The sequence below is a fragment of the Natrix helvetica genome, assembly GCF_964273705.1.
Source record: "Natrix helvetica genome assembly, chromosome: 4".
Lineage (NCBI taxonomy): Eukaryota > Metazoa > Chordata > Lepidosauria > Squamata > Natricidae > Natrix > Natrix helvetica.
Window position 1 is genome coordinate 105,463,406 of NC_138550.1, and position 25,513 is coordinate 105,488,918.

The 25,513-nt window shown below is 40.8% G+C and overlaps 1 protein-coding gene across 1 annotated transcript; it reads left to right on the forward strand.

Annotated features, from left to right (window-relative positions):
- Positions 1–91: 91 nt before the first annotated feature.
- On the forward strand, positions 92–22,270 carry SCGN (secretagogin, EF-hand calcium binding protein). Its single transcript, XM_081953091.1, has 11 exons — positions 92–327; positions 1,116–1,186; positions 6,395–6,487; positions 7,055–7,144; positions 7,536–7,592; positions 8,663–8,740; positions 17,272–17,327; positions 17,576–17,621; positions 17,723–17,782; positions 20,157–20,225; positions 21,285–22,270. The coding sequence occupies exons 1-11, from the start codon at positions 255–257 to the stop codon at positions 21,411–21,413; spliced, it is 822 nt and encodes a 273-aa protein (XP_081809217.1). The 5' UTR covers positions 92–254; the 3' UTR covers positions 21,414–22,270.
- Positions 22,271–25,513: the final 3,243 nt, after the last annotated feature.

Genomic DNA, 25,513 nt, shown 5'->3' on the forward strand with positions numbered 1-25,513 from the left:
CGTTCCCTTGCTTTTTGTTAAGGAGCGGAGTTGTCCGTCACCCCTTAGCAATTAATCACTTCGGAAACAACGATCCGCGCAGTTTCTTTGATTTGCTTTCTCCTCCTCTTCGACGCTCTGACCGCCTCTCGAAGCAGCAGGTGGGAACTTGGGAGCGCTGGGCGGCTCCACTACTGTCGCTTTCCTTTGTCAGTCGCCGCCGCCGCGGGTCGGTTCAAAGGCCGGCACCCCAAACTTTGGTCGCCGTAAGCACCATGGACAGCGATCTGCTGCCCCGCTTGGACATTGCAAGTTTCCGGAGCCTCTGGCAGCGTGTCGACGCTGATGGTGAGTGACAGGCGGGGGAGATTTGGGTAGGGCGGAGGGTTCCTCGGGGCAAAAACTTAATTTGGGATAAGTCTGTTTCGCTCTTCTCTCGGCTCCCCCGAACGGGCCCTTTGATTGACTGAGATTCCCTGCTCTTTGGGATTTCCCCCCTTGTCCTGAATTTTTTATCTCTAACCGACGTGCTTCACTTTCCAATACAAGATGCCCTGCCAAGCTGCGAACCTTTTTGTCACTGCTGGAGATGATTAATCAATGGATGACCAGTTAGTTTGTTTACTCCTGAATAGTTTTTAATGACTCATCACTCATAGGGACCGTTTTTTCTCTCCCCCCCCCCTCATACTATCACTTTGAACACCTAATTCTTGCAGTTTTGTCTAACGTCTATGTATATTAGTCTTACTACAGTGTGGCTGGAGTATTCTTATTTATCCTTATTTACTTCCCCCTTTTATTGGTGTTGTTATTATTCTCTCTGTGGCTTTGCATGTACACTGAGTATTTAGTTACCGGAGACATATTCTTGGTGTGTTGAATCACAGATGGCCAAATAAAGTATTCAAATCAATTCAATTAAAGTAAATATGTCATACATGAGTTGCACATGTTAGAGGAAAACACTTCAGCCACAGGAGGAGCAGATCCAGGACGTACGTGTGTCTCAAGCTCCTTTGAATCATAGATTTGATCCATTTATGAAATAGGAATTGGTGATATAAGGCATTGGGCTTGGGATTGATATACTTTTTGCATATTCAGTAATTTATTTTATTTTATTTCATTTTTAGACAATGGTTACATAGAAGGAAAAGAGCTTGATAACTTTTTCTGTCACCTGCTTGAGATCCTGGGCAGTAAAGTAAGTACTCCATCATCTTCCGTGCAAGTAAGGACGACATGAATAAAAGCTTGTCCAGTCTATTCCTGGCTGGATTAAATACAGCAGAGCTGAACATCTGTTCTGGAACTCAGTTGTTTATCAGAAGCCGTTGGGAGGAGTAGCTGAATTCGTTTCTCCACCCTTCCTCCGCTGAAATAGCAGGTTGACTTTTTAAGACTCTCGGTGTAGAGCCTTGGTTGTTGTTCTACTTGATCGTGATGAGGGTATTTAACCATGTCCTTACATGTATCTCTTACTGATTTGCCTGGTAATTCCTACCACTAAAAATCATTTGCTACCCCCAGAGTCTACTTTGCTTCCTGTCAAAGCAATCTCATTACTGCTGGTTCTGTGTTGACTCTCCACATTTGCCATCAACCCACTGGTCATATTTCAGGCATAAGGCTCACCTGTCTTTTTCAGGAAACCGTACCACCTGTTTAGCTTGATTAATGAGCCTTGTGTATCTATTGAGTTGTAAAGCAGGTGTTCTATGGCCCTTAGAATCTGTGGTAACGTTAGTTTTACAGATGTTGTATTCTGGGTTCCAAAATAAATTAGTATCAGATTTCCTTGGATTGATACTTGGATGCAAAAATCTGTAAATAAGGTACTGCGGGCTTATTTTATTTCAGCAAATGTGTTGTCTTTTTATTTTAGTTTTGATTGCTTCCTGTTCAGAGTGCAACAAGAGATACACAGTCTCCCTCTATGGTCTACTTTCCCTGTCCTTGAACATGTAGTTTTAATTTAAGAAATTACAAAAGGCATACGCAATACTTTTATTACATTAGATGTGTATTTTATTTACACCATAGTGAACAGACTTTTCAATTTCTAACCATTGCTAACTGGGCAACCTGTTGAAAAGCAGAAATGAAGGGAAGCTAAATTTGGGATTTAAATCATGTCAGAACTAAGATTCCACTTTATATGGAATATAAGAATAATTTGCAAGTATGCAAATTTAGATTAACCAGGTACTAAGGACCTTCCCTAAGGTTGTCTAAAATTTAAAAAAAGGATCCCAGCTGTTAAACTCTGAACCATTTACTGTAAGCATATGTATGTGATCAGTTATTCTAAATTGGTAGCACTTCAATTTAATTACAACTTTATATTTCCATGTAACACCAAAAAATAAACAAAGGAAGGTTAAAGAAGGATTAATATTAGCTGATGTAGTTCAATCGGTAGCTGAATTTAATTTTTTTTCTTTAAAAGAGGGGTCACATTTCTAAATATATGAACAGTAAGTTAGTGTCTGTTGCTCTTTCTAGAAGTATATATCCAATTTTATTTTTGACCTCTCTGTTTTCAGAGGCGAGCTCTCCATGAAAATTGGCCATTTTAGCTGAGCATGTTTACTATGCTTTACATGAAATGAAATTTTGTAGAAAGAACAATTTTCTGTTCCACTGAATGGAATTATAGTGTCACTGCAGACATTTCCCCAGTCATGAAGAAGCCAGAATACCATACTTATATGTTTCAATGCCTAAAGATTTCTGGTCATTTTGTTGCAATTGCAGGATCCTAGTTTGTTAGAAATTTGAGAAGAGAGAAAAAGAAATTGACAGGTGAAAGGAGAATGCAACATTTCTTTCTTGTCTACCGATTACGTAATGAAGAGCAGGGGTGTCAAACTCGCATTGTCACGTTGTCATCATCATGTGATGTATTGCAACTATTTTTCCCTTCACTAAACCGGGGGTGGACATGGCCAGCGTGTGATGCATCCAGCCTGTGGGCCGCAAGTTTGACACCCCTGATGAAGAGGATAAAAGTTTGAAATAAATAAAAGGATAGGTACTAACTAGTTATGCTGAGAAAAGTTATGTTGTACCTACCTTCTAAAAATTAAAGAACTTGGTGTGATTGAAGGCCAACAGCAGCTAAATAACTGGCAATTATGATTTCATGTTGATGGGTATAGGACAGGTGGATAGAAAAACTAAATCCAGACTAAATATCTCATTAACTTTGTGACCAAGCTTAATAATTAAATAAATGGACAGGCTTAAAGAACTTCTATCAGACAAAATAACTTATACAGGAAGGATTAAATAAATTTCACCACACCTGATTAATCTGTCAAGCTAGCAAGGGACATATGCTTCCTCTGCCATATCTGTTTGGTGGGCCAGTCACATTTATGCATATTTTCAATATTATTACTGAAATATTAGATATTTCCAATGGCTATAATCCTATAAGTAGAGAATGGGAGATCTCCTTTCTTCTTTACAGTGATCTATTCAATCTATGACTATTTTGTAGACTATTTTGGAACCATAAAGGTGATGCAAAGACACTTACCGCACAACCTAGCGGGGTTATTATGAGAAGGAATAAACAGCTTCTATTTTTCTGCTTTGGAAATTTAAAGGGCATCATGCAAGCAAATAAATACTAATGTGTACACTGAATGTTGTCTCCGTTTGAATAGCTAACAGTTTCATAATTATTATTTTTAACCTTTCTCTGTTGCTATTTTCCCCCTAATGACCAATGGAGTCTCTACTTGTTGGTATTTTTCCCATTTCGCTACTCTAATCTTTTCTCATTTTGTGTAAGAATAGCAACTCCATCTGGAAAAACAATAGAATGACAGAATTTGTCAAGCGTGCAAAATGGAAAAAGAGACAATTGGATGGTTGAAGACAACATGGGGAATTGGGAGGGTGGTTTTTAATTGGCAAGATGCTCTGAGGAATCTGGGAGTTAATTTTGAAATCTGGCTCCAGAGAAGAAATTGACTTATTCACAAGACAGACATCCAGAAATTCTCTTCTTGTGGTTTTCTATCTACGTTTAGCAAAATGTCATTATATTTCCCTCAGGGTTGTTGAGGGCTCTCCCCCCTCCCTTAAAATAGCCAATGTTCCATTTTGAAACCTTGACAGCTCGGCTCAGCTGTTCCTGGTTACTGTTTCCATGTACTTTAAAAGGAGAACTAGCTATTTGTTTTGAAACAAGAATAGTGGGTTAACTGGAAAAGTATTTTTCACGGGCTCTCTAACAGGTTCACCCAACATTCTGAGTTCAAACAAAACAAATAGACTAGCTTCATCCAACATTTTTCATCAACTGTCAGCTAATTAAGTGCACGTGTGAAATATCTACCAACATGGAACATTTGAGCTTTTGAACTCTGAACATATAAATCAATCAAAAACACAATATGTTTTCTATTAATATAAACAGTTTTTAATACCAATATAGGGCATTGTTTATAAACATTTCTAGGAAAATATGAATGTATCATAATCAAGACAAGAAAATTGATACTCATACTATAGACAACTTATGGGAGGATTTAAAAGAGAGAGAAATAGGATTTCTCAAGGATATCACATAATGTGCATAACAAGAAGTTTAAGTAAAGAAAATTGCCTAAAGAATCCAGTCTGCTAATGGGTTACATGTCTTGGCATTTCCAGATTTGTAAGGCGTGGATTCTTTGATGATGAAAACAATCCTGAATGTGTATTTATTTATTGTCCCTCTAAGTTAATTTTGACTCCCAGTGCCTGCCTGGACTAGCCTCTATGGTTTTCTTGGCAAGACTTTTGGAAGTGGCCTTGTCCCTGTGTTTTTTGTAGGATTAGTTGCTCACCTAAGTTCACCCACCTGACTTTGTGCCTAAGACAGTACTAGAACTCACAGTCTCCTGGTGTCTAGTGTGGTGCCTTAAGCACTACAACAAACTGGTTCTTGACTAATGTTACTAGAAATCTAATTTTGTAATTAACACTGCTAACTTGTTGATAAAATATGTTTTACGTAAAGAATTAATATTTGCTTCAAGTTACAAGTTACATAAACACACACACACATATATTCAAGGGTAAATTCTTATTTGGCTATATACCTTTGAGTTGAAACATATGAGCCATTAATTAGCAATTTTATTTAAAAAAGGAAGCTGATGACTAAAGCTGATGAATTCATCTGAATATGTTCTATTCTGCTATCCCGTTTATAGTATAATTTTCAAAGCCTTAAATGGTCTTGAACTCCTTTTGTAGTTTCCACTTGAAAAGTCAAGCTGGAAGTTTGAATTATAGTCATAGGTGATATTTTTAAAAATCAACCATGTAAATCAACCCACTTCTTTGTTATACTTTCTAAAAGATCCTTCATTTGGGATACAAATATCTGGAGGTATTGGGGTTTTCAAAATTCTTGTTTCCATAACTCTTGGAGCATAGACAAGTTTTAGCAATAAATAATACTCTGGTTTTGGTGTTCTCTTGACTAATTTAAAGATCATGCACCACCTATTTGGATTGGCTTATTTCATTTCTGTTACCCGTTTGTCATCCAGGACATTCTATAGCCAACAATTCTCACCAAATGTTACCCAATGCACTAGGCATGGCACCAAACTAGATGGGTCCATGGGTCTCCATTGAGGACTCAGGGGCAAATGATGACATGTTTACAATGGCATCACACAAATGCTGTAACATGTGCCAGTTGTTGGAAAGCAAGTCTGTAGTAGTGGCATTTAAATCATGGTATTATTTTTGATATCATCATGGTTTGCTGTGGACACCACCACTGATCTCCAAGGTCACTTCCAGTCCTTACGTTCAATAATTATATGAAATGAAGGAGGAGCTATACAAATTATGCCTTAGAATGTGATTCCATATGACACCCTGGTGTTTGCATGACTCCAGTTCATACACTTTTAAAGTTGCTCCCAAAAATTCTGCCTAAGATGAAGCTCACTTGATTTTGCAGTTGGATATCTTCAAGTTGGAGGTAGGCAGCTGCCACTCAACAACTGTTTTGCTTAGCAATAGAAATTTTGGGCTCAATTGTGGTTGTAAGTTGAGGATTACCTATAATTGCAGATGCTGTGATTCTCTACAACTTCTTATTCTGTGCTACATATGTGGATATATGGTTATGTGTTGTTCCTCCATTTACAAATGCCTACAAGATAATATAGCAAGTACTGTACTGTATATTTAATTGGGAGTCTTCATTAGCAAAGCAGATCTAATTGATATTTTACTCTTTTAGCATTAAAGTTGTTCTAAATCTTTTCCTTTCAATACAGAACACCAATTGTAAGTCTTCCATGGGTGATCTTGAAGAAACATAAAAAGAACATTCTTAGAATGTCAGTTGTAGCCATAGTCCTATGATATATATATATTTTTTTTGTAACAGAGCACCATTACCGAAGAGAAGGTTCAGAGGATGAAAGAACAATTGATGTCAACCTACAATGTAACTAATGATGGACGCTTGCAAATACAAGAGGTACCTCTTTTCTTCTTTTGGGACTTTTAGAAAACAGCATAGATAATTGAACACACTCAAAAGCCAGTTTTAATAATAGGAATTCCTTGTATCTTAGACATCGCTGCTGTTTTCTCATTTCGGCCATATTTGATTCCTATTTTTGGAAAAAGTCCCACCAAGAGTGTTGACAAGACATGGTCAAAAAGGTTAAGATTGCAACCACAACAATATGAGCTCCGCCCACGTTTTTATGTGTACAATCATGCGATACATATAAAAAAAACAGGAAAAGCTTAGAACTTATTGTTGTGATTGTCATCTTGATTTTTGACCATGCCTGCTAGGCAGCCCTGAGTCCTGTATACATATAGAGCCAAGGGCATTGGGAAGATGGGGGTAGGGATAAAAAGGTTTTAAAAAGGCAAACTGATGCCTATATGATTGAAGGTCCATATCTTTTTTACATGTGCCATGTGTGTGAGACATTAAAAACCACAGACTCGCCCCTCTTAACTTTTTTTATTGATCTAATATCGATTGAGGATACCGATTATTATACAATGATAATAATTTATGTTATTTTAGCTTGCCAATATGATTTTGACTGAGGAAGACAACTTTCTGCTACTTTTCCAAAGAGAAACGCCTTTGAATAACAGCGTGGAGTTCATGCGGGTAAGAGTTCTTGCTGCATGTTCCAGTTTTTGAAGTAACAATTGATTTGTTATTTCACTCAGTCCACTGCTTCAAATAAAATAAGCACTGAGGGATTTGGTATTTAAAAACAGAATGTATTTGTGTGATGAGAGGAGCTAAACCTGAGACTATTTCTACTCTTTTCTTCTGATACCAAAAATATGAATCTAATGAACTAGATTAACAGAAAATGTTCTATCTTATTTACTTTGCTTTTTTAGCGGTACAACCACTTCTTCAGGCTTCTGCTATCTGAACCTGTAGCACTGTAATGGTCCTGAGAGAAATCTGTCAAAGGATTTATTGCTGAGGTTGTGATGTTAATTCAAGGACATAATTTGTAAAATATCACACTTTTTCTTTCCTGCAGATTTGGCGTCATTATGATGCTGACAGCAGTGGCTTTATTTCAGCCGGTGAACTCCGAGTAAGTCCTGGGCTTGCTGAAACTGTATCCAGATGCTGTTTTTGTTATTAGCTACTCTTTGATTACCTTTGCCCAATACCTGTACTAAACAAAGTTCCAGGTAAGCCACCTTTCCCAAGGTGCTGGAAACTGCAATTACCATATTTTTCGGAGTGTAAGATGCACCTTCTTCCCTCAAAAAAGAGAGTGAAAATCTGGGTGCATCTTATACACTGAATATAGCACTTTTGGCCTACTGAAACCCTGACCCCTTTGCAAAAATGGTCATGCAGAGGATTTGGGAGGCTTGCAAAGTGCTCCTGGGGACTGGGGAGGGCAGTTTTTGCTCATTTTTGCTCCCCAGTCCCCAGAGGAACTGTACAAGTCTCCCAAAGCCTCTGCATGCCCTTTTTTGGGGGAAAAAACCCACCCATGCTTTGCTCATTTTTGCCCCCTCCAGCCCCCAGGAGCACTCTGAGAGCCTCCCAAAGCTCTGCATGCCCTTTTTTTTTGGCAAAGAATGGCCCATTTTTTGCTCGTATTTGCCCCCTCCGGCCCCCAGGAGCACTCTACAAGCCTCCCAAAGCTCTGCATGCCCCCCCCCTTTTTTTTGCAAAAAATGAGGCGTGCAGAGGGTTTGGGAGGCCTGCAGAGTGCAAAAACTGGGCTTTTTTATTTACCTTTTCAAAATCATGGTGGGTCTTATACTCTGGTGCGTCTTATAGTCCAAAAAATATGGTAAGTTTCCTTGGAGGTAACAACAGTGACTGAGAATAAGCCTCCAAAATGAATAGGCCCACAGCATGCATATAGACAAGACTTGGATGTTCTGTTTCCCTTTGTGGCAATATTTGCAGGTTAATTTATTGTTTCTTTTACCTTTGTAGAGGAGCTAGTTTCTCTTTAAATAGTGGGAACCTGCTGTGCCTATTTTCAACTACAGAGACAGAAATGCCTCTGGAAGCCAAAACAAAGTTGGTCATCCATGAATTATGCATGAGACTTGTATGAATCCAGCTCTGAGTCATGCATATTGTTCTAGGTCTAGTATGAAGCTGAAACGTAAGTTCTACCCTCTTTCCTGAATTTAGGACTTTCTGCAAGATCTGTTTCGACAGCATGGAAAAAACGTTTCCGAGGCAAAACTGAAAGAATATACGGATACCATGGTAAACTGAAAATTCTTAACTATTTTTCCTAGCATTATAGTAATTCCTAAATCTCTGAGGCAGCCAGAAGGATTTTTACACTACTTGGATGTGTGCAGCAAAGGATGAAAAAGAATATTATACACAAAGCACATAGGATTTAAGGATTGCCGTTTCAAACGGCAATCTTCTACCTTCAGAAATATAATGCAAAGGGAAAAAATGGAAATGGTAGAGGCAAGAGCAAAGAGAAAAATGAAGTAAGGAAAGCTCTGAGTTCTCTCAAAAGGACCATCCAATTCTGGAATTCTATATTTTTCCTTTATGTGACTCAGAGGCATGGTGTACAAAACCACTTGTACCCAGCGGTATGTCATTTTTAGACATTGTGCTGGAGGGAAAGTATCATCTGCAGCTGATGCCTTTTAAAGCGGTGCTTCCTAAACCCATGTAATTTACCCAAAATTGGGAAAGAGTGTTTTTTCTTTCAGCAAGGACACACAAACTCAGTGTCCAATCCCAATAGATCTTTCAATAAGACCTTTCTGATTAAAAGGAGATCAGTAAAAAGGATTTATTGATAAGTGGCTTTGGGTAAGGAAGGAAAGGGCCTGGGAAGTCCTGCTTTAAGGAGGCTTGGTAAGATGTTGAGGAAGGATGGTCATATTCTTGTTCTAAATCAAAAACATTCCTTTAGTTTTGGGGCTGTGGCAACAGCTTGAAAGTGTAAAGGGTGAATGCTTTACAGCAACCAAAAGTAAATTTTCAGATGCAGGATATTAATTGAGGCTTGCTCTGCAACCACATTAGTCCAATGTTATTGTTATTATTTCATCTTTATTGACTGCCAGTTTATTTCCATGCTCAGTTTAAACTGTAGGTTTGGCCTTTATAGCTCTAACAGCACAATATATCTACTTAAAAGCCACTAATTTCAATCATTTTATATTCACATGAGCGCAGATAGATTACCCTCTAAATGGCCTAAGCATGTAAGCCTTTTCCATTTCAATATTGCTTATAACCTATTTTTTTAAAAAGCTCACTTGGAACCAATGATCAGGAACACTTAGACAAACAAAGACATGTTTAGTTTGTTTAGTAATCCTAGTAATTTTGTTCGTTATGTTTTCTTTCATTGTATCTAGTATTTTTTGAGCTATTTTATCTCAATTATGTTGAACTCATTAAAATAATATATACATTAAAAAGTTCCTGGATTAAGGACTAAGATTATTAGCGCACAGAGGGAAGAAGTCCTGAGTATCTTTTATTACATTTCAATTCCGGAAACAGAACACATCTGTAAGTAACCATTGGTTACATGGTTATTTGAATTACATTTAAATTGAATTTAAATTTTAAACTGGGCAAGCAAAGTTTTCAACCTAAAAGAGCAGCACACATGCACAACATAACCCAGTCCTTTGCTAAGACCATTGGAGGAGACTTATCTTCTCACGTTTCAGTGAGATACATATGGTGATAATTCAGAGTAGTTTTTCTAGTAGTGGGCCCCTTAGAAATCCAGCAATAGTGTTCCTCCAGCTACTAGGAGACCATTCCTTAGCAAATCTTTGTGTGTCCGTGGGATCAAAGGATGATGAACAAAGCCATAGTGCCATCCTCCTAGGAGTGTTGATCAGCAAAGAAAAAGGTTTCACTGCTGAACTAAAAGAAACAAGTTAACATGGCTGCAAGTCTATCACCCAGGACTCACTATGAGGGCACCGTGTCCTCTAAAGCATAATGCAAGGATGTACAAATCCTCTTTTTATTTGTGGCTAGCTAAACGTGTACATTGTCCATATTGAGTGGGTGGGAGTTGAGAGCATTTTAAGGGTGCTAATTGGCTGATGAATTGTCCAAACATGTATTTCCACCAATGTCACTCAAGGCAAATCTGATCACAATTATATGTCTCCCTAAAAAAAGGAAACTTAATTTGTAGAAGTTTATCCTTGTTGATGTTGATGAAGATTCTCAGTCATCCAGATAGCATTGTATCGTTGCTGGTCTTTCTGATAGGGCTTTCTATTGCCTTTGTAGCAATGTAGCTCTCTATAAATGCTATCTCCATTAATTCCAGCTCTGTCTTGAATGCCTTACAAGTCATTTATATATATTTGATGGCCACATAGTTGCTAACTCTATGGTATGACTTTTAAAGTACTCTGGTACTTCAGCAACAGGTTCTCTGCCTGGTTGCTGGGTGGGCGTGGCCATAGTGGCCATGGCCTACTCGGCCTCCTGCACCACAGAGGAGGGGGGGTTCGCCTTTCAGCCCATTTCCCCCTCCCCAAGCCTCTACACGGGCTCTGCACTTATTTCACATCCAAAACAGGCCATGTGGAGACTCCTTGGAGGGGCAGGGAGGGGCAGGCAGGGTGGGCGGGGCCAGCCAGGGATGGGATTTGGAGGTTCTCCAAACCAGCCATAACATTAGCTACGGGTTCTCCCGAACCGGGGCGAACCAGTAGCATCCCACCCCTGCAGATATTCATCTGCAAATCATTCTACCTACCCTTCCAAAATAAACATTTCCAGACTGAGGTTATTATTATTCATTGGCTAAAGTAGCAAGTCATGATAATATCTGCCCAGCTGTCAGCAATGGGCTTTCATTTCCAGTAGTCAATATGCTTCCATCAGATATAGCGGCACCTTTTACCTATGTAAAGGGTATTTTTTAAACCTTTTTAAAATGTGCAATTTAAAGGAAGTGGGGCTTGGGGGAATCCACATGCTACAGATTAATTCTCAGCTACCTGGATGATGAGAATGTTCTCCATTTTGTCCAAAGAATTGATGAATAATTTAGCTTATTGGATCTCTGAGATATAAAATAGTGTTTGAATGATAAATTGATTGGGTCCTTCATAACCCCATGGCATCATCTATTTAGCTTTTCTTTTAGAATTATTCTAGTGCAGCAGGAGACCACTTCCTGTGCACCTTAGTACATTAAACCCATCAAAAATTCTGGGAAGAGCTTTCAAAGAAAAGGGAAGGGTACATGAGAAAACAATCATGCTCTTTGGGATAGGTTGCTAAAATACTGTTTAGCTGTCAGTATCAGGCTAGAAACCAGGAAACTGTACATAGACATGCGTTAGGCATGAAAGCTAGCTGGGTAACTTTGGCCCAATTTCTCAGCTCAAGCCATTTCACAAGGTTGCTGCTGTAGGGAATACGGGAGGAGGAAGGAGTATTAGGTACCCTTGCCACCTTGAGTTATTTATAAAAAATAATACAGATGGGATCTAAATGATAAGGAAGGGCCTGGTGGCCCAGAGGTTAAGATGCTGGACTTGAAGACTGGTAGTTTGAGACCCAAGTGCTACGTGACAGGGCGAGCTCCCATTCTTGGCCCAGCTTCTGCCAGTTCGAAAGCATGCAAATGCAAGTAGATAAATAGGTACCACTTCAGTGGGAAGGTAACTGCTCCATGAGTTTCAGCAGTGACGTGCAGTCAGTGGAGGCAGGGGAGGCGGAGCCTCACCACTCTCATCATGAAAATAAAAAAGAATTACTCCAGGAAGCCGTGAAAGTGGCTGGGAGAGGCGCGCAGCTTGGTTTAGCCTCCCTGGACATCTCAGCAGCAGCCCCAAGTGTGCCGATCTCGCCATTTTTTACATCGGGCGAGCCCAGGATCCTTGCAAGGGGAATGGGACGCGTACAGGAGGCTCCTCAGCTCCAGCCTCAATCAGCGCAGCCGCTGTCCCCTTCATCTTGCCTCAGGAAGGAGGGGAATGGGACCACGTGTGCAGGGGAAGGGGATCGCGGCTCTGCTAATCTGAGGCTGTGCGCTGAGGAGCAGCCTGCATACGTGGTCCCATTCCCCTTGCAAGGATCCCGGGCTCGCCCGATGCAAAAAATGCCTAGGTACCGTGTTTCCCCAAAAATACAACCTGTCCCGCACTCACTGACCTAGCGTTATCCCGAAAGCGCCAAGTTACAGGAGCCGGGGGTGGGGGGAACGCTCACGTTGCTTGCCGCCTTCGGTATACTGCTAGGTTGGGGAGTGGCATTCTGTCCGCCCGCCGCCACCCGCCGCCGCCCGCCGCCGCCCGCCGCCGCCCGCCGCCGCCCGCCGCCGCCCGCCGCCGCCCGCCGCCGCCCGCCGCCGCCCGCCGCCGCCCGCCGCCGCCCGCCGCCGCCCGCCGCCGCCCGCCGCCGCCCGCCGCCGCCCGCCGCCGCCGCCCACTGCCGCCGCCCCGCTCCACTCCGCGCATAACTTCCAAACTCCAAAACTTCCAGCATCGGCCGCTCTAGGAGTGCTCTCTATGGTGGATCGGCTGCTGGAAGACTCTGTCCGGAAAACTCTCTGTCCGGCAGCCGGCCCACCATAGAGAGCACTCCTAGAGCGGCCGATGCTGGAAGTTTTGGAGTTTGGATGTTATGCACGGAGTGGAGCGGGGCAGCGGCAGCGGCGGCGGCGGGCGGCAGCGGCGGGCGGCGGGCGGCGGCTGCGGGCGGCGGGTGGCGGCTGCCGGGCGGCAGTGGCCTGGGAGAGCTGCGCAAGTGCTTGGTGAATGGTGCTTTTCCTGGCTGGAGAGGGGATTTGCCGGGCGGCTGTTCGTGAGCATAGTTACCTCATGGCTGCTTCGCCCCTGAGGCTGTGCCCGGCTCTTCGGGAGCCAGTTCACAAGAGAGCAGCCGCCCGGCAACTCTCCCCTCTGGCCGGACAGAATGCCACTCCCCAACCTAGCGGTATACCGAAGGCGGCAAGCAACGTGAGCGCTCCCCCCACCCCCGGCTCCTGTAACTTGGCCTGGGATCCTTGCAAGGGGAATGGGACCACGTGTGCAGGCGGCTCCTCAGCGCACAGCCTCAGATTAGCAGAGCCGCGATCCCCTTCCCCTGCACACATGGTCCCATTCCCCTCCTTCCTGAGGCAAGATGAAGGGGACCGCGGCTGCGCTGATTGAGGCTGGAGCTGAAGAAACTTCTCCGTTTGGGCTGCGCCCCTGCGATCGGAGCAACCACGTGGTTTGATGACGTCACCAGCCTCACCAGTCATAAACGTCACCGCACGTCACTGAGTTTCAGTGTACAGTCATGCCGGCCACTTGACTACAAAAGCTTCTTCGGACAACGCTGGCTTCCTGGGCTAAGAAATGGAGATGAGCATTGCTTCCTGGAGTCAAAGATGACTGGACAGGGGAAACCTTTACCTTTTTATAAATGATAATTAAATAATAAGGAGAAGCCTGGTCTCTCTGCAGGCTACATGTTTTTCTTATTGTAACAGTTATGATGGGATTTTTGCTTTCAGTTCAGTTTAGCCACTAATGACAGAACTGACAAAGCTAAGTAAACCTCAAGGAGAGGAAGGGACATGTAATGAGTAAGATTAACTGTTTATCGACAATTACCTATTTCACCAGACAGTGTTGTAAAAGGGAAGCGAAGGCTTTTGAACTTGCCAGAAGAAGAGAAGGGAAAAGGAAGGATGTGAATTGTAGAAGAGGCTAGGCTCATATTTGCAGTAATGAATCACGATTCATACAATGGAACTGAGTGATGATCTCAGACAATGAACCAGGTGCAAGAAAAGAGACAATAAAACTCTAATCTCCTGCAGCGTTGGTATGATTTCACATGAGGTTGCTGAAATGGCCAAAGGCTTGTAATATCTCATTATTTCATATGATTCAGGCATTTTCATAGGGCAGCAAGTGAGTTTTCTCATCACTATTTTAAAATTTTAGTAATGCTCTTGGAATTCTGGTCAGCAGGCACTGCCTCACCAACCCCTATTTTTCTGTCTTGGCAACAGCAATCGCAACAGTACTTAGACTTCTATACCACTTCACAGTGCTTTACAGCCCTCTCTAAGAGGTTTACAGAGTCAGCATATTGCTCCCAACAATCTGGGTCCTCATTTCACCAACCTTAGAAGGGTGGATGGCCGAGTCAACCTTGAGCTGGTGAGAATCGAACTGCTGAACTCTGGCAGTCAACAGAATTAGCCAGCAATACTGCATTCTAACCACTGCAGCGCTGTGGCTCATTCTGCCATTCTGATTACTGTTAAAAGTTCATCATGTGTCAATTCCAATAGATTGGTGAAGGCTTCAATAGAAAACAGAGTTGTTATCAGGCATCTCAATTAGTCTTCTTTTGTGAAATGAGGCCAGGTATATCCTTACGTTGCAGTTGATAGTTGACATATTTCTGATTAATAATCCAAGTTCATTAATGTTTCCACAATGGAAACATTGTGGATGCTGGAAAGTTAGAGATTTCACTGTATCAGAGCATGATTCCTTCTCCTGTTCAGGGTTTGGTGCCACATCTTGAGTGGGTATGAGGGAGAGATAATGAGGTGCAGAAACAGGCAATTTGTAAGATGCAAAGATAACAAGAGAAGCTTCTCACTTGATCTTGGGAACATCTTTGTAGAAGGATCTTTCTAGTTACCACTCATAGACTGTATAGTACTTGTAAATAAGCTTAAGCCTCCATTTGGCTATATCAGAGATGTCCAACCTTGGCAACTTTAAGACCTGTGGACCTGTGGATTTCAACCCCTAGAATTCCCCAGATGGAATTCTTGGACTTGAAATCCACAAGACTTAAAGTTGCCAAGCCTGGACACTTCTAGTCTACATCGTACACACTTATCTGAGAAAAACTAAATCATATACTGTAGGAGTGCAGGGTACTGATTTTGAGATGGCCCTATCTTCTAAGCCACTGAGCCTGAAGATTAAAGGATAGAAAGATGAGATACTATGCAACATATGGATATAATCATGTTTCCACACACCCCTGGGATTTTTTTTACAGCTTTCCTAATGGTAGCATTAATAAAATAAAGATTAAACATTATCCCAGTTTTGAATATTTTAAAACTGAAGCTAAGCTGTGCAATTTGCCAAATTGCTTTCCCACATATAAAAAATTAAATCCAGCTTCTCAACCTCCTTTTATTATAGTTTATTCCATTCACTGTTTCCTTCACTCTTTATTCTTTTCATTCTCAAAAAAAATTGCCCTCCCCCCTTTTTTTGTTGTTTTGTGACATAATGACAGGAAAAAGACAGAGAGGGGGCCAAAATTAATCCAAGCAGCAAGAAAGAAAATGCTAAGAATAAAGTTAAGTGAAATTAGAATATACTTCAGTGAGCAGAGAAAGCTTTTTACATTAATAGATTTTACATTAATAAATTGATACGAAGAGACTGAAATTTCTTAATTAAATTCTCATTTTTACATAGACAAAACTCTTTGGTAGTGTCAGATGTTTTTGGGAGGCTCAGCAAGATTATGGATAAAGCCCATTCTTCTGATGGCCTATGGCAGGGCTCTCCAAACTTGGCAACTTTAAGACTTGTGGACTTCCTTCCTGAATCCCTCAGCCAGCCATGGCTGGGGAATTCTGGAAGTTGAAGTCCACAGGTCTTAAATTTGCCAAGATTGGAGATCCCTGGCCTATGGCTTCCAAAAACAAATTCAGAAGACCTGCTCCTGCAAACCTCTTCCTAATAGTGCCCCCCAATGTACTAGAACTGCTTCTATCAGAAATGTTGAGCTGCAGAACTCTTGGTCATGCTGGTAGAAATGTCTGGGAATTGTAGTTCCAGTAGCTAAGGAAGAAATTCTGAGGCAGGCTGCTGTTGACATCTTAGGCCTACAGTGTTTACATAGGTACTTACCCATGACTCCCAAACAATACATAATAAAGTCTTCCCATAAGGATGTCAGATGCAAAATCCTAAATTTTCAGCACTCCCCCACCAATTGTTCCTTTGTGACCTACATTTCATTCTTGATTTGTCCCTACAGTTTGTTAAGGCTTACCCAATTGTCTTATCCTAAAATTACATGCTTCAGATTTTTAGCCAAAATCTCATTTGGGCTGCAGGTTTATACAGGCTTTCCAGAGACCAAGCTCTACTAAAGGTAGTAGCACCTTCTTTTGAATCAACCTAGACTTTTTTTAAAAAACTCAATTCCATCAGTTGTTAGGGGAAAAATGGAAATTGGGAGAAAGAGGTAAATATCTTGCTTACATATTCAATGCCCGCTAGCTGAAAGAAGAGTCACAAAGCATTATTTTAAAGTTTTGACTTGAATAATCCAAATATCCCTGGGAGAAATCTATGGTAGATTTATGAACATCTTGGGATCACCACATAAGCAAACACCTGTCTGTCTACAGTCACTCAAAGTAATTTGAGCGTTTCATTCTGATTAGTAAAATGCTACCGTGTCTCCCTGAAAATAAGACAGGGTCTTATTTTCTTTTGCCCCCTCCCCTGAAATAAGCGCTTGGCCTTATTTTTGGGGAGATCTTATTATTTTTGAGGTGCAGAAGGCGGCAAGCGTGGTCACCTCATGGCTGCTGCTGTGTTGCAATAATTTTGAGAAGGGCTTATTTTCAGGGGAGGGCTTATTTTAGTGCATGTACTCAAAAGCCCAACTGGGCTTATTATCCGGGGGGGGGGGTTATTTTCGGGGAAACAGGGTATTGGTTTGGGGTGTTGGATTTTTTTTAAGCTCTCCCAGTATTAATCATTTCACTTCCACTATTTGCTTTGTAGATGAAGCTCTTTGACAAAAATAAAGATGGCCGACTGGATCTGAATGACCTTGCAAGGTAAATATTCACAGTTTTGATTCACTTGGAGTGGCTTCGGCAGCTTACCTCCTGTTGTACAGTTGCTAAAGGCTCAGGACTTGCTTTTCCTGGAGGCAAGGTGACAATGCTCCATATCACAAACTACTGTTGCCAGAAATGTCTGTTAACTTCCTGTGAAATCTCCTCTCTGAGTTCTGTCAAGCACAGCTGTCTATTTCTGTGGAAATGAAGTATCAGAAAATAATGGTTTGGCTCTCTCCACTCAGGATTTTAGCTCTTCAGGAAAATTTTCTCCTCCAATTTAAACTGGATGTAAGTACAGTAATTTGCAAGAAACATGATTATTCTTTATTTTCTGTGGTTCCCCCCCCCCCCCAAAAAATAATTCCTCTTCTACATGTTCTTTGATTTAGGCTTCCAGTGGAGAAGAAAGAAAAAGAGACTTTGAGAAAATCTTTGCACACTATGATGTGGTAAGAGTTTTATTATTACTATTTGGGATTACTGACCCTGAAATACACGAAATGATAGTAGCCCATTTTATGAATGCTGCCCTTTATTGGAAGACATTCTCAAATACTCTATGCCTACTTTAAAGATGGGACGCGGTGGCTTAGTGGCTAAGACACTGAGCTTGTCGTCAGAAAGGTTGGAAGTTCAGCGGTTCGAATCCCTAGTGCCACGTAACAGAGTGAGCTTCTGCCAACCTAGCAGTTCGAAAGCACATACAAAATGCAAGTAGAAAAATAGGAACCACCTTTGGTGGGAAGGTAACAGTGTTCTATGCACCTTCGACATTTAGTCATGGAGACGTCTTTGGACAGTGCTGGCTCTTCAGCTTTGAAATGGAGATGAGCACCACCCCCTAGAGTCGGGAACTTTAAAGATAAGTTAAAAATAATCTATGAAGAGGAATTTGTCTGTCATTAATGAGTCCTATTTAGTTGGCATGCAAATCATGGGTGTCTGTGAGTGTCCTCATGCAAATGTAATTTGCATTGAAATTAGATAATTCACACTATTTGCACCATCATTGCTGATGTGATATTATTGTGGCCAGTCAGTTCAACGACAAGTCACTTGGTTACCATTCTTCACAAAGTGTAGAAATGGATTTTGCTTTATTTAAATTATGGTCATTATTTTTTAAATGTAAGTGTGTATACAAATCCATGCATACGCATATAGTTGCAGAGATTATTATATCTGCTTTGCTGGGCAAATGGGTCAAGAGGGCATTATTCCAAACAAATATTGTTTTCAGTGGAGGGCGTTTTCTGCCTTCCATTACTTAAAATGTCAAAAGTAATATATATATTTAAAATTTGTTAGGGCTGTGCAAAACATTTCAAAGAGGTATTTGGCAATGAGCAAGAATCTGTATCTATTTTGTAATTGTTAAAGCAAGAGGGTTGTTTTTTTTTTTTTTTTTTGGCAAGGATCATAAGTTGCTTCAGAAGTGGGTCCTGGCTGTCTTCCATTCATAGTAATTCTTTTTGTCCTCTAGATACCAATGCAGATAATTCTGGTTTCTCACTGTAATGCACTTTTAGCCATGTACAGATGAAGACTATCCAGGGGTGTCAAACTCACTGTTGTGGCCTGCCAGCCACCAGCAGAGCTGGCAGCAGATTTGAACAGTGAGGAGGTTGGGGAGGAACATGGGCCAGTCCTGGAGTCTTAGGAAGGCTCTGATGAGGGCTCTGTGTTGGAAGCAGATAGGGGGCCAGAGCCGTATGCCAGTTATCAGCTGCCTCCAGAGTCAGACATCAGTGAGGCAGACAAACAGCTGGAGCCTGTTCCCAGTGTGTGCATGCGCAGAGTTGCCAGATGAAGGGAACACTAAAGAACAGGGGTCAACTTGGGAGTAAGGCCACAGAAGGATGATGAATGGTTCCTCCCAGAGGAAATAAAAGAGGAGCGAAAGGGGAGGGGAGTTTGCAGTAGACAATTAGTTCGCTTAATTGGTTCGTGACTCTCCGAGACTCCTTGCCAGGTTTTGCAGATATTGGCCTTTCAGCTCTCCAAGCCAGATAAGGTCTGTGACTATAAATCCTCCCTTGAAAGACTTTGCTGGATGTGAATGAGCAGAATTCACAGTAAATTAATAAAAGGGTTTTTTGTCGGGACAAGGAGTTTGCTTTATGCTCTTGGGAAGCCTCGGTCAGAACACTCATGGTCTGTAGGCCGGATGCGTCACGTGCTGGCCACGCCCACCCCTGGTTTAGCGAAAGGGAAAAAAGTTGTGATACATCACATGACGATGACGTGACAATGTGAGTTTGACACCCCTGCTATAAGCAGTGGAAAATGTCTCTATCTATGAAGGTTTTCATAGATGTCATATTTCATTTCATTTTTATGGGTTGGAATTGCTTAAAGAATTTCTACAAATAAATGAAGATCTCTAGCTTTCAAAGTCAACTGTTGGCAATAAGAAGCAGAACAATAGAATTATTTAGAGGAGACCAGCATACTTGTTTCCTCCTTTTGTTTGTACAGATGACATCCATTTAAAGTACTTGTACAAAGTGTATGACTCTTATTGATCTGGCCCATGTGGCGGAAAGAACTTGATGCTTGTATCCCATTAGTCTCTAATATGCCACAGCTCTTGTAAGATTTATGTGTCTACTTGTTCTCAAAGCTGACAGGATAGTAGTAAGTCAGTAATTTTTCCCTTATGGATTCTGGAAATTTTCTTTTCTTTTTCTTTTCTATGAGATCCTTCTTACGGATATAGTTTCGAAGGTTGGATATATTATTGCCAGAAAGAGGAGCAAAGTATGTAGATAGATATGTCAACATTTTTACTCCATAAATGTACCTGATCTTTATATATTCCAGAGTAAGACAGGAGCTCTTGAAGGTCCAGAAGTTGATGGGTTTGTAAAAGATATGATGGAGCTTGTCAAGGTAACTTAGTGATATTATGTTTTCTGCCCGTTATTTTTTAACAAAAGTTGCTTGCAGTCCTAGATCAATTAGTCCACCTGTGAATGTTTTGGTTCACCTGCTTAATGATTGAACAAAATAAGCTGCTTACATTTTCTCTTTTATGGAAAGTGAAGAGGAGAAGAATGGGAAAATGTTATGCAAAATAAACTTTTGCATACATTACAGCTTGTATCGTTCAAATTATCCATACTTCCTCAATTACTGTCCTTCCCCATCCTTCCTCCCTTGTATAAATATTTGCTGGTAATGTATTAACTGTGTATTTCAATTCTACAGAATATATTTCTTCCAACTTTCCCCAATCTGATAACTTCCTTTATGCTAGATTACATCTGCCATTACCCTCAAAGATCAAGCAATTACCTATCTTTGCTAGGGATAATAGGAGTTAAGGTTCAAAACATCTTGAAGAGCCACAGTTCAAGAAGCCTGTTTCATGTTATGTGCTTTTTAAAAAATTAAATCTATTACCCTGGAGTACAACTCCATTATTTCTCATTATCCAAATGACTCCAATTAGATATAACCTTGCTGGTTAGGAGGCTAAATAAGGTTGGGCCTTGTTTATACTTGAATAAGGGACTTAGACGGAATAGTTGCAGGCTAAGCTGGGAAATGAAGGAACCACATAGAAGAGGCAGAGAAAGGCTCTCGGGTAGACTGATGTCATGCCCACTGGTGTGTTATTCCCTTGGCAATGATGTGTTGTTCTCGTGTTGTGTTCAATTTTATGTTATTTTAATTTTTCTAGATTTTTTAAAGGTTGTATTGAGTTTAACTTAACTTAATCCAGGGGTGTCCAAACTTGGCAACTTTAAGACTTGTGGACTTCAACTCCCAGAATTCCCCAGCCAGCAGAGTCCACAAGTCTTAAGGTTGCCAAGTTTGGACACCCCTGACTTAAACAAATCAAATCAATAAAGTAGATGGGCTTAATGCTAAAAATGACTATTTTGTTTTCCAAAATGCACTTTAATCTCTCTTTCTCTTTCTCTCTCTCTTTCATTATTGTTATAGCCCAGCATTACTGGTACAGATCTGGATAAATTCCGAGAGATCCTGCTTCATCATTGTGATGTGAACAAGGATGGGAAAATTCAAAAATCTGAACTTGCCTTATGCCTGGGGATTAAAAATACCCCATAGGCGTTAATATGCTTTTTTCTATGATCTAACAGCTTTTTTTTTTCTTTTGTGAAAACGTGTGAAAACATTTGTGAAACCTTTTTCAGTACTATGTAATAATAATCTGCTATATTAAACTTAGAAGATAGGCTCATGAAGGTTACGGATATTCAATTAGCAAGTATGTAGTCACAAGTATATATTCAGATAGAAAATGTGATGAGTCACAACTGGTTCTGTGTTATTCAAAGGAGATATTATCTCTCATGGTCTTAAACATTTTTGATCAATGAGAAAGTTCTGTGATTGCTGCCACAAGAAAAGTTTCTGCTGTTTATTTTGCTTTTAATATTTCCATTCCCTCAATTGTGTCCTTCATCTGGTGCTCCTTTGCTTTGTCCTTTTCTACTATCAAGTACAGTAGAGGTAGTCCTCAATTTACAACTGTGATAGAGCCTGCCCGTTATGGTCATAAGTTGCAACATTGATAAAATGGATTTTCATGTGACCAACCCAATTTTATAACTTTTTTTGTGGCAGATGCTAAGCAAATGTTAAGCGAACCCATTGTTGCTATGGAATAATTTTGCCAAAACACACAAATAAATACCAATTTTCAGCAAAAACATCATAAAACATAGTCATGTGGCTGTGGGACATAGCCATAAATGTGGTCTGCTTGTTGAGTGCCCAAAACGTGGTCACTTGGTTTGGGGGGGGGGGGTAAGGCAGCTGTCAAAACTTTGGAACTATGTCATAATTTCAAAGGATTGCTAAGTGACCGGTTATAAATTGAGGATTACCTGTATCACCTTTGAAACTCAAACTGTTTTTTTTAACATTTACAGAAAAATAAAGCAAACAGTTGATAACACAGAGTACAACTCGAATCTGTATTATTTATTACATATCCATAATATATGGATATGGGTATACTATGTGTGAAAATTATTTGTCTTTTTCATGTCCTATCACCAAAGGCAGGAGACGACGTAGCTGGCAATTGTGAAGGTCTGTTGGGAAGCAACAATGAAAAGTATTGCTTTATACATATCTATTTTTAAAAGCTATTTCATTTTCCTACCATTAAAAGAATTCCAAAGCTTTGTTTGGTTTATAACACATATAAAAGTAAATAAAAATAGCTAAGACGCTCCTTAGCAATGGTCTCACTTCCTTTTTTTTTAATTCTGCTTTTCTGATAAGTTGGTAGTGTACAATTTTATTTACATTCTAGCAAATTTAGAAGATCCAAATTAACTGCTAATAGAGAGAAGGAGGCGGAATATTTTTATTTAATGTGCACTTATACCTAAGCAAAATTATGCAAGAAAAAACAAGTCACAACACAGTTTCAACCAATATCAGCAATGTAGCTATTTAAAAATCAGATTTTTTAAAAAAAATCTCTCAGGCTATCATCATTTAAATTCACACCAAGTTATTGCCACTGAAAAGAAAAAAATCTCCCTAATTGATAAAGGCCCTGAAAAAAGGAACAAATTAATTTCCTTTTTAAACCTAAGGAGCTGCAAATAGGAGAGACGTATGTTTTACTTAACTGAGATACCAAATGCTCATAACACAAGGAAAGAGGGGGGGAAATTAACAGTATTTTGTGCCTATATTTCATATTCTGTTTTGTTGTTCCTTTCCTATAACTAGCCAGCTGTACCTCTTCGTCTTTCTTCCAGGAACCTTTTATTGTCAGCCAAACATACTGGCTACAATTTTTTTAAAAAAACAGTATTGTTTGCTTAAGTACTTAATGGATCAAAATAAGCTCCATTTTCTTTCCATAATGAGCTTTGTTAATGCTTCTTGAACAGCAAGCAATGCCAACTAGAGAACCACAGTGAGAGAAATTGAAATGCTGGGCTAGATTTACAAACACTGGTGCACATCCCATCAATGCCAGGCTCTGATGTTCACTGCAGTAGTGGGTTTCGGATCCTGTTGCAACTGGTACAGTGCAACGGGGCTGGACATCCAGCACATGCATGTGCGCAGCACGCACACATCGCATGCATGCGTACTTATCGCCTGCGATGCTCCACGACGCTCCAGCTGCTCGGCGGAGAATCACGCAGGCGCCATACGCTACATGCGCGGAAGCCCCGATCGGCTCAAATACCAGTAAGAAGGACAGGCAGGCTGGTGGCCCTCCGGAGCACTGTACTGGAACGGTACCTGGTGCTCCCAGCAGGCACCAGTATGCCCATAGCGGGGAGTACTGGTCGTATCCCACCACTGGTTCACTGGTATAGGTTTCTTTCTTGCATTAAAAATGTTACCGTATCTCAGGTATTCAATTATTACTGTATCTAGCCATTCAATTATTTTCTCCCTTTCTGTACATAACTAATGCTATTAATGCATTTAACTATGGGCATCTTTCGCCATCAAAGCCAACACCAGACACAGCATAGAAAAAGTCTAAGAGGTAGTGCAAGTTCGGAAGACGTGGAGAGACCTGGCCCACAGAATCTCCAAGTCAGACAGAATCACCATGGGCACCTTTAACACGTCGTTCTATGACATAATTTTTATAAATAGTCTAGTTCAGGGGTGTCAAACTCAATTTCATTGAGGATAGCATCAAGGTTGCATTTGACCTTGGGGGGAGGGGGGCATGGCCAGCCTGACATCACTTGTGTTGGGGGTGCCTGTGGTGGCCCAAGGGCTCTGCCAGCAAAAATGGGCTCCTGAGCTCCGTTTTCAGCTGTGATGACCTCCTGCATCCCTCTGTCAGTGAAAATGTAGCTCGGGAGGGCCTCCTGCAGTCCTCCCAAGCTCCGTTTTCACTGGCAGAGGCACCGTGCGACGGTCCTTTGCTGTTTCCAAGGTGGCCCTGTGAGCCAGATCTAAGCACTCTGTGGGCCGGATCTGGCCCCCAGGCCTTGAGTTTGACACCCCTGGTCTAGATCCATGTGCAGAACCCAAGATCTTGACCATTGATATATGTGCTAGCTAAGAATCATATTATATGACTTTAACATAGTAATGAAATGCCTGCTTCCTTGCATTGCTTAGAACAATATATCTTGAGAGGGTACTGTAAATGTAGGCATGCAGCTCTTATACCTGAATCAGACTTAACACATGTTGAATGAACATAGGACTCAGTGTAATTTCCAGTGGCAATTGCAAACTATCTTTTCTTGATCAACTTTGTGGCTGCCTCTAACTGACAAACCAAACTGAAATTCTTATTAGAACACCACTTTTAGAAAAGAAAACTTACAATATTTTATTAAAAATGGTTCTGAATCATTTCTTAAGGCCATTGGAGAAATTCCCATTAGTTTTAGATGATCAAGAACACCGGATTTCTGAAGGGGGGAAAAAAGAAGGGGGGAGAGAAAGCACATTAAAAAAATGCATTCTCTTGGTTTCCTTGGCAGCATGAATTTGCAATGCACAAAGGAAACTTAGCAAGAGACTAGAATGCAAACAGCTTTTTAGGTTGATCAAAATTTTTGGATAATGTAACAGTGGTTCCTTTCTCCCTACGATTTTGTTTATTGGTTTCTCGCTATCTCCTTGCCCTATTATAGAGAAATAAAGGAGGGTTTTCATTTGTAAAGTTGGACCACATTCCAATTTTCCATTCATTTTTGTACTGCTTTCAGATTTGGTAATCAAGCAAGCTTTCATGGCAACGTTGCTACCAGTTACAAAACTGAGCCAAAGCAAACTGGAATCCTGCTCTGGCTCTTTCCCTGAACCCATCATGGCACATTTTTATATTCTTCACAATCTGCCATCAGCTGCAGGTGTAGATGCAACTATTCCAGAAACAATGCTGGGACTGTGCTAGTCATGCTGGCAGAGAGGATCTTTTCTCCAGGTGTTGATTAACTAATACATCTCATTTCTATAAGCCATATAGAGCAGCTCATTCTCCAAATCCACAAAGTAATGCATTCACAATAGGAACTGCTGTTGAGATGGAGAAGGAATGGAAGAGAGAGAGAGAGAGAGAGAGAGAGAGAGAGAGAGAGAGAGAGAGAGAGAGAGAGAGAGACAGAGACAGAGAGAGAGAGAGACAGAGAGACAGAGAGAGACAGAGAGACAGAGAGAAAAAACATTTCCACATCATCACTCTGTGGCTTAGCCAA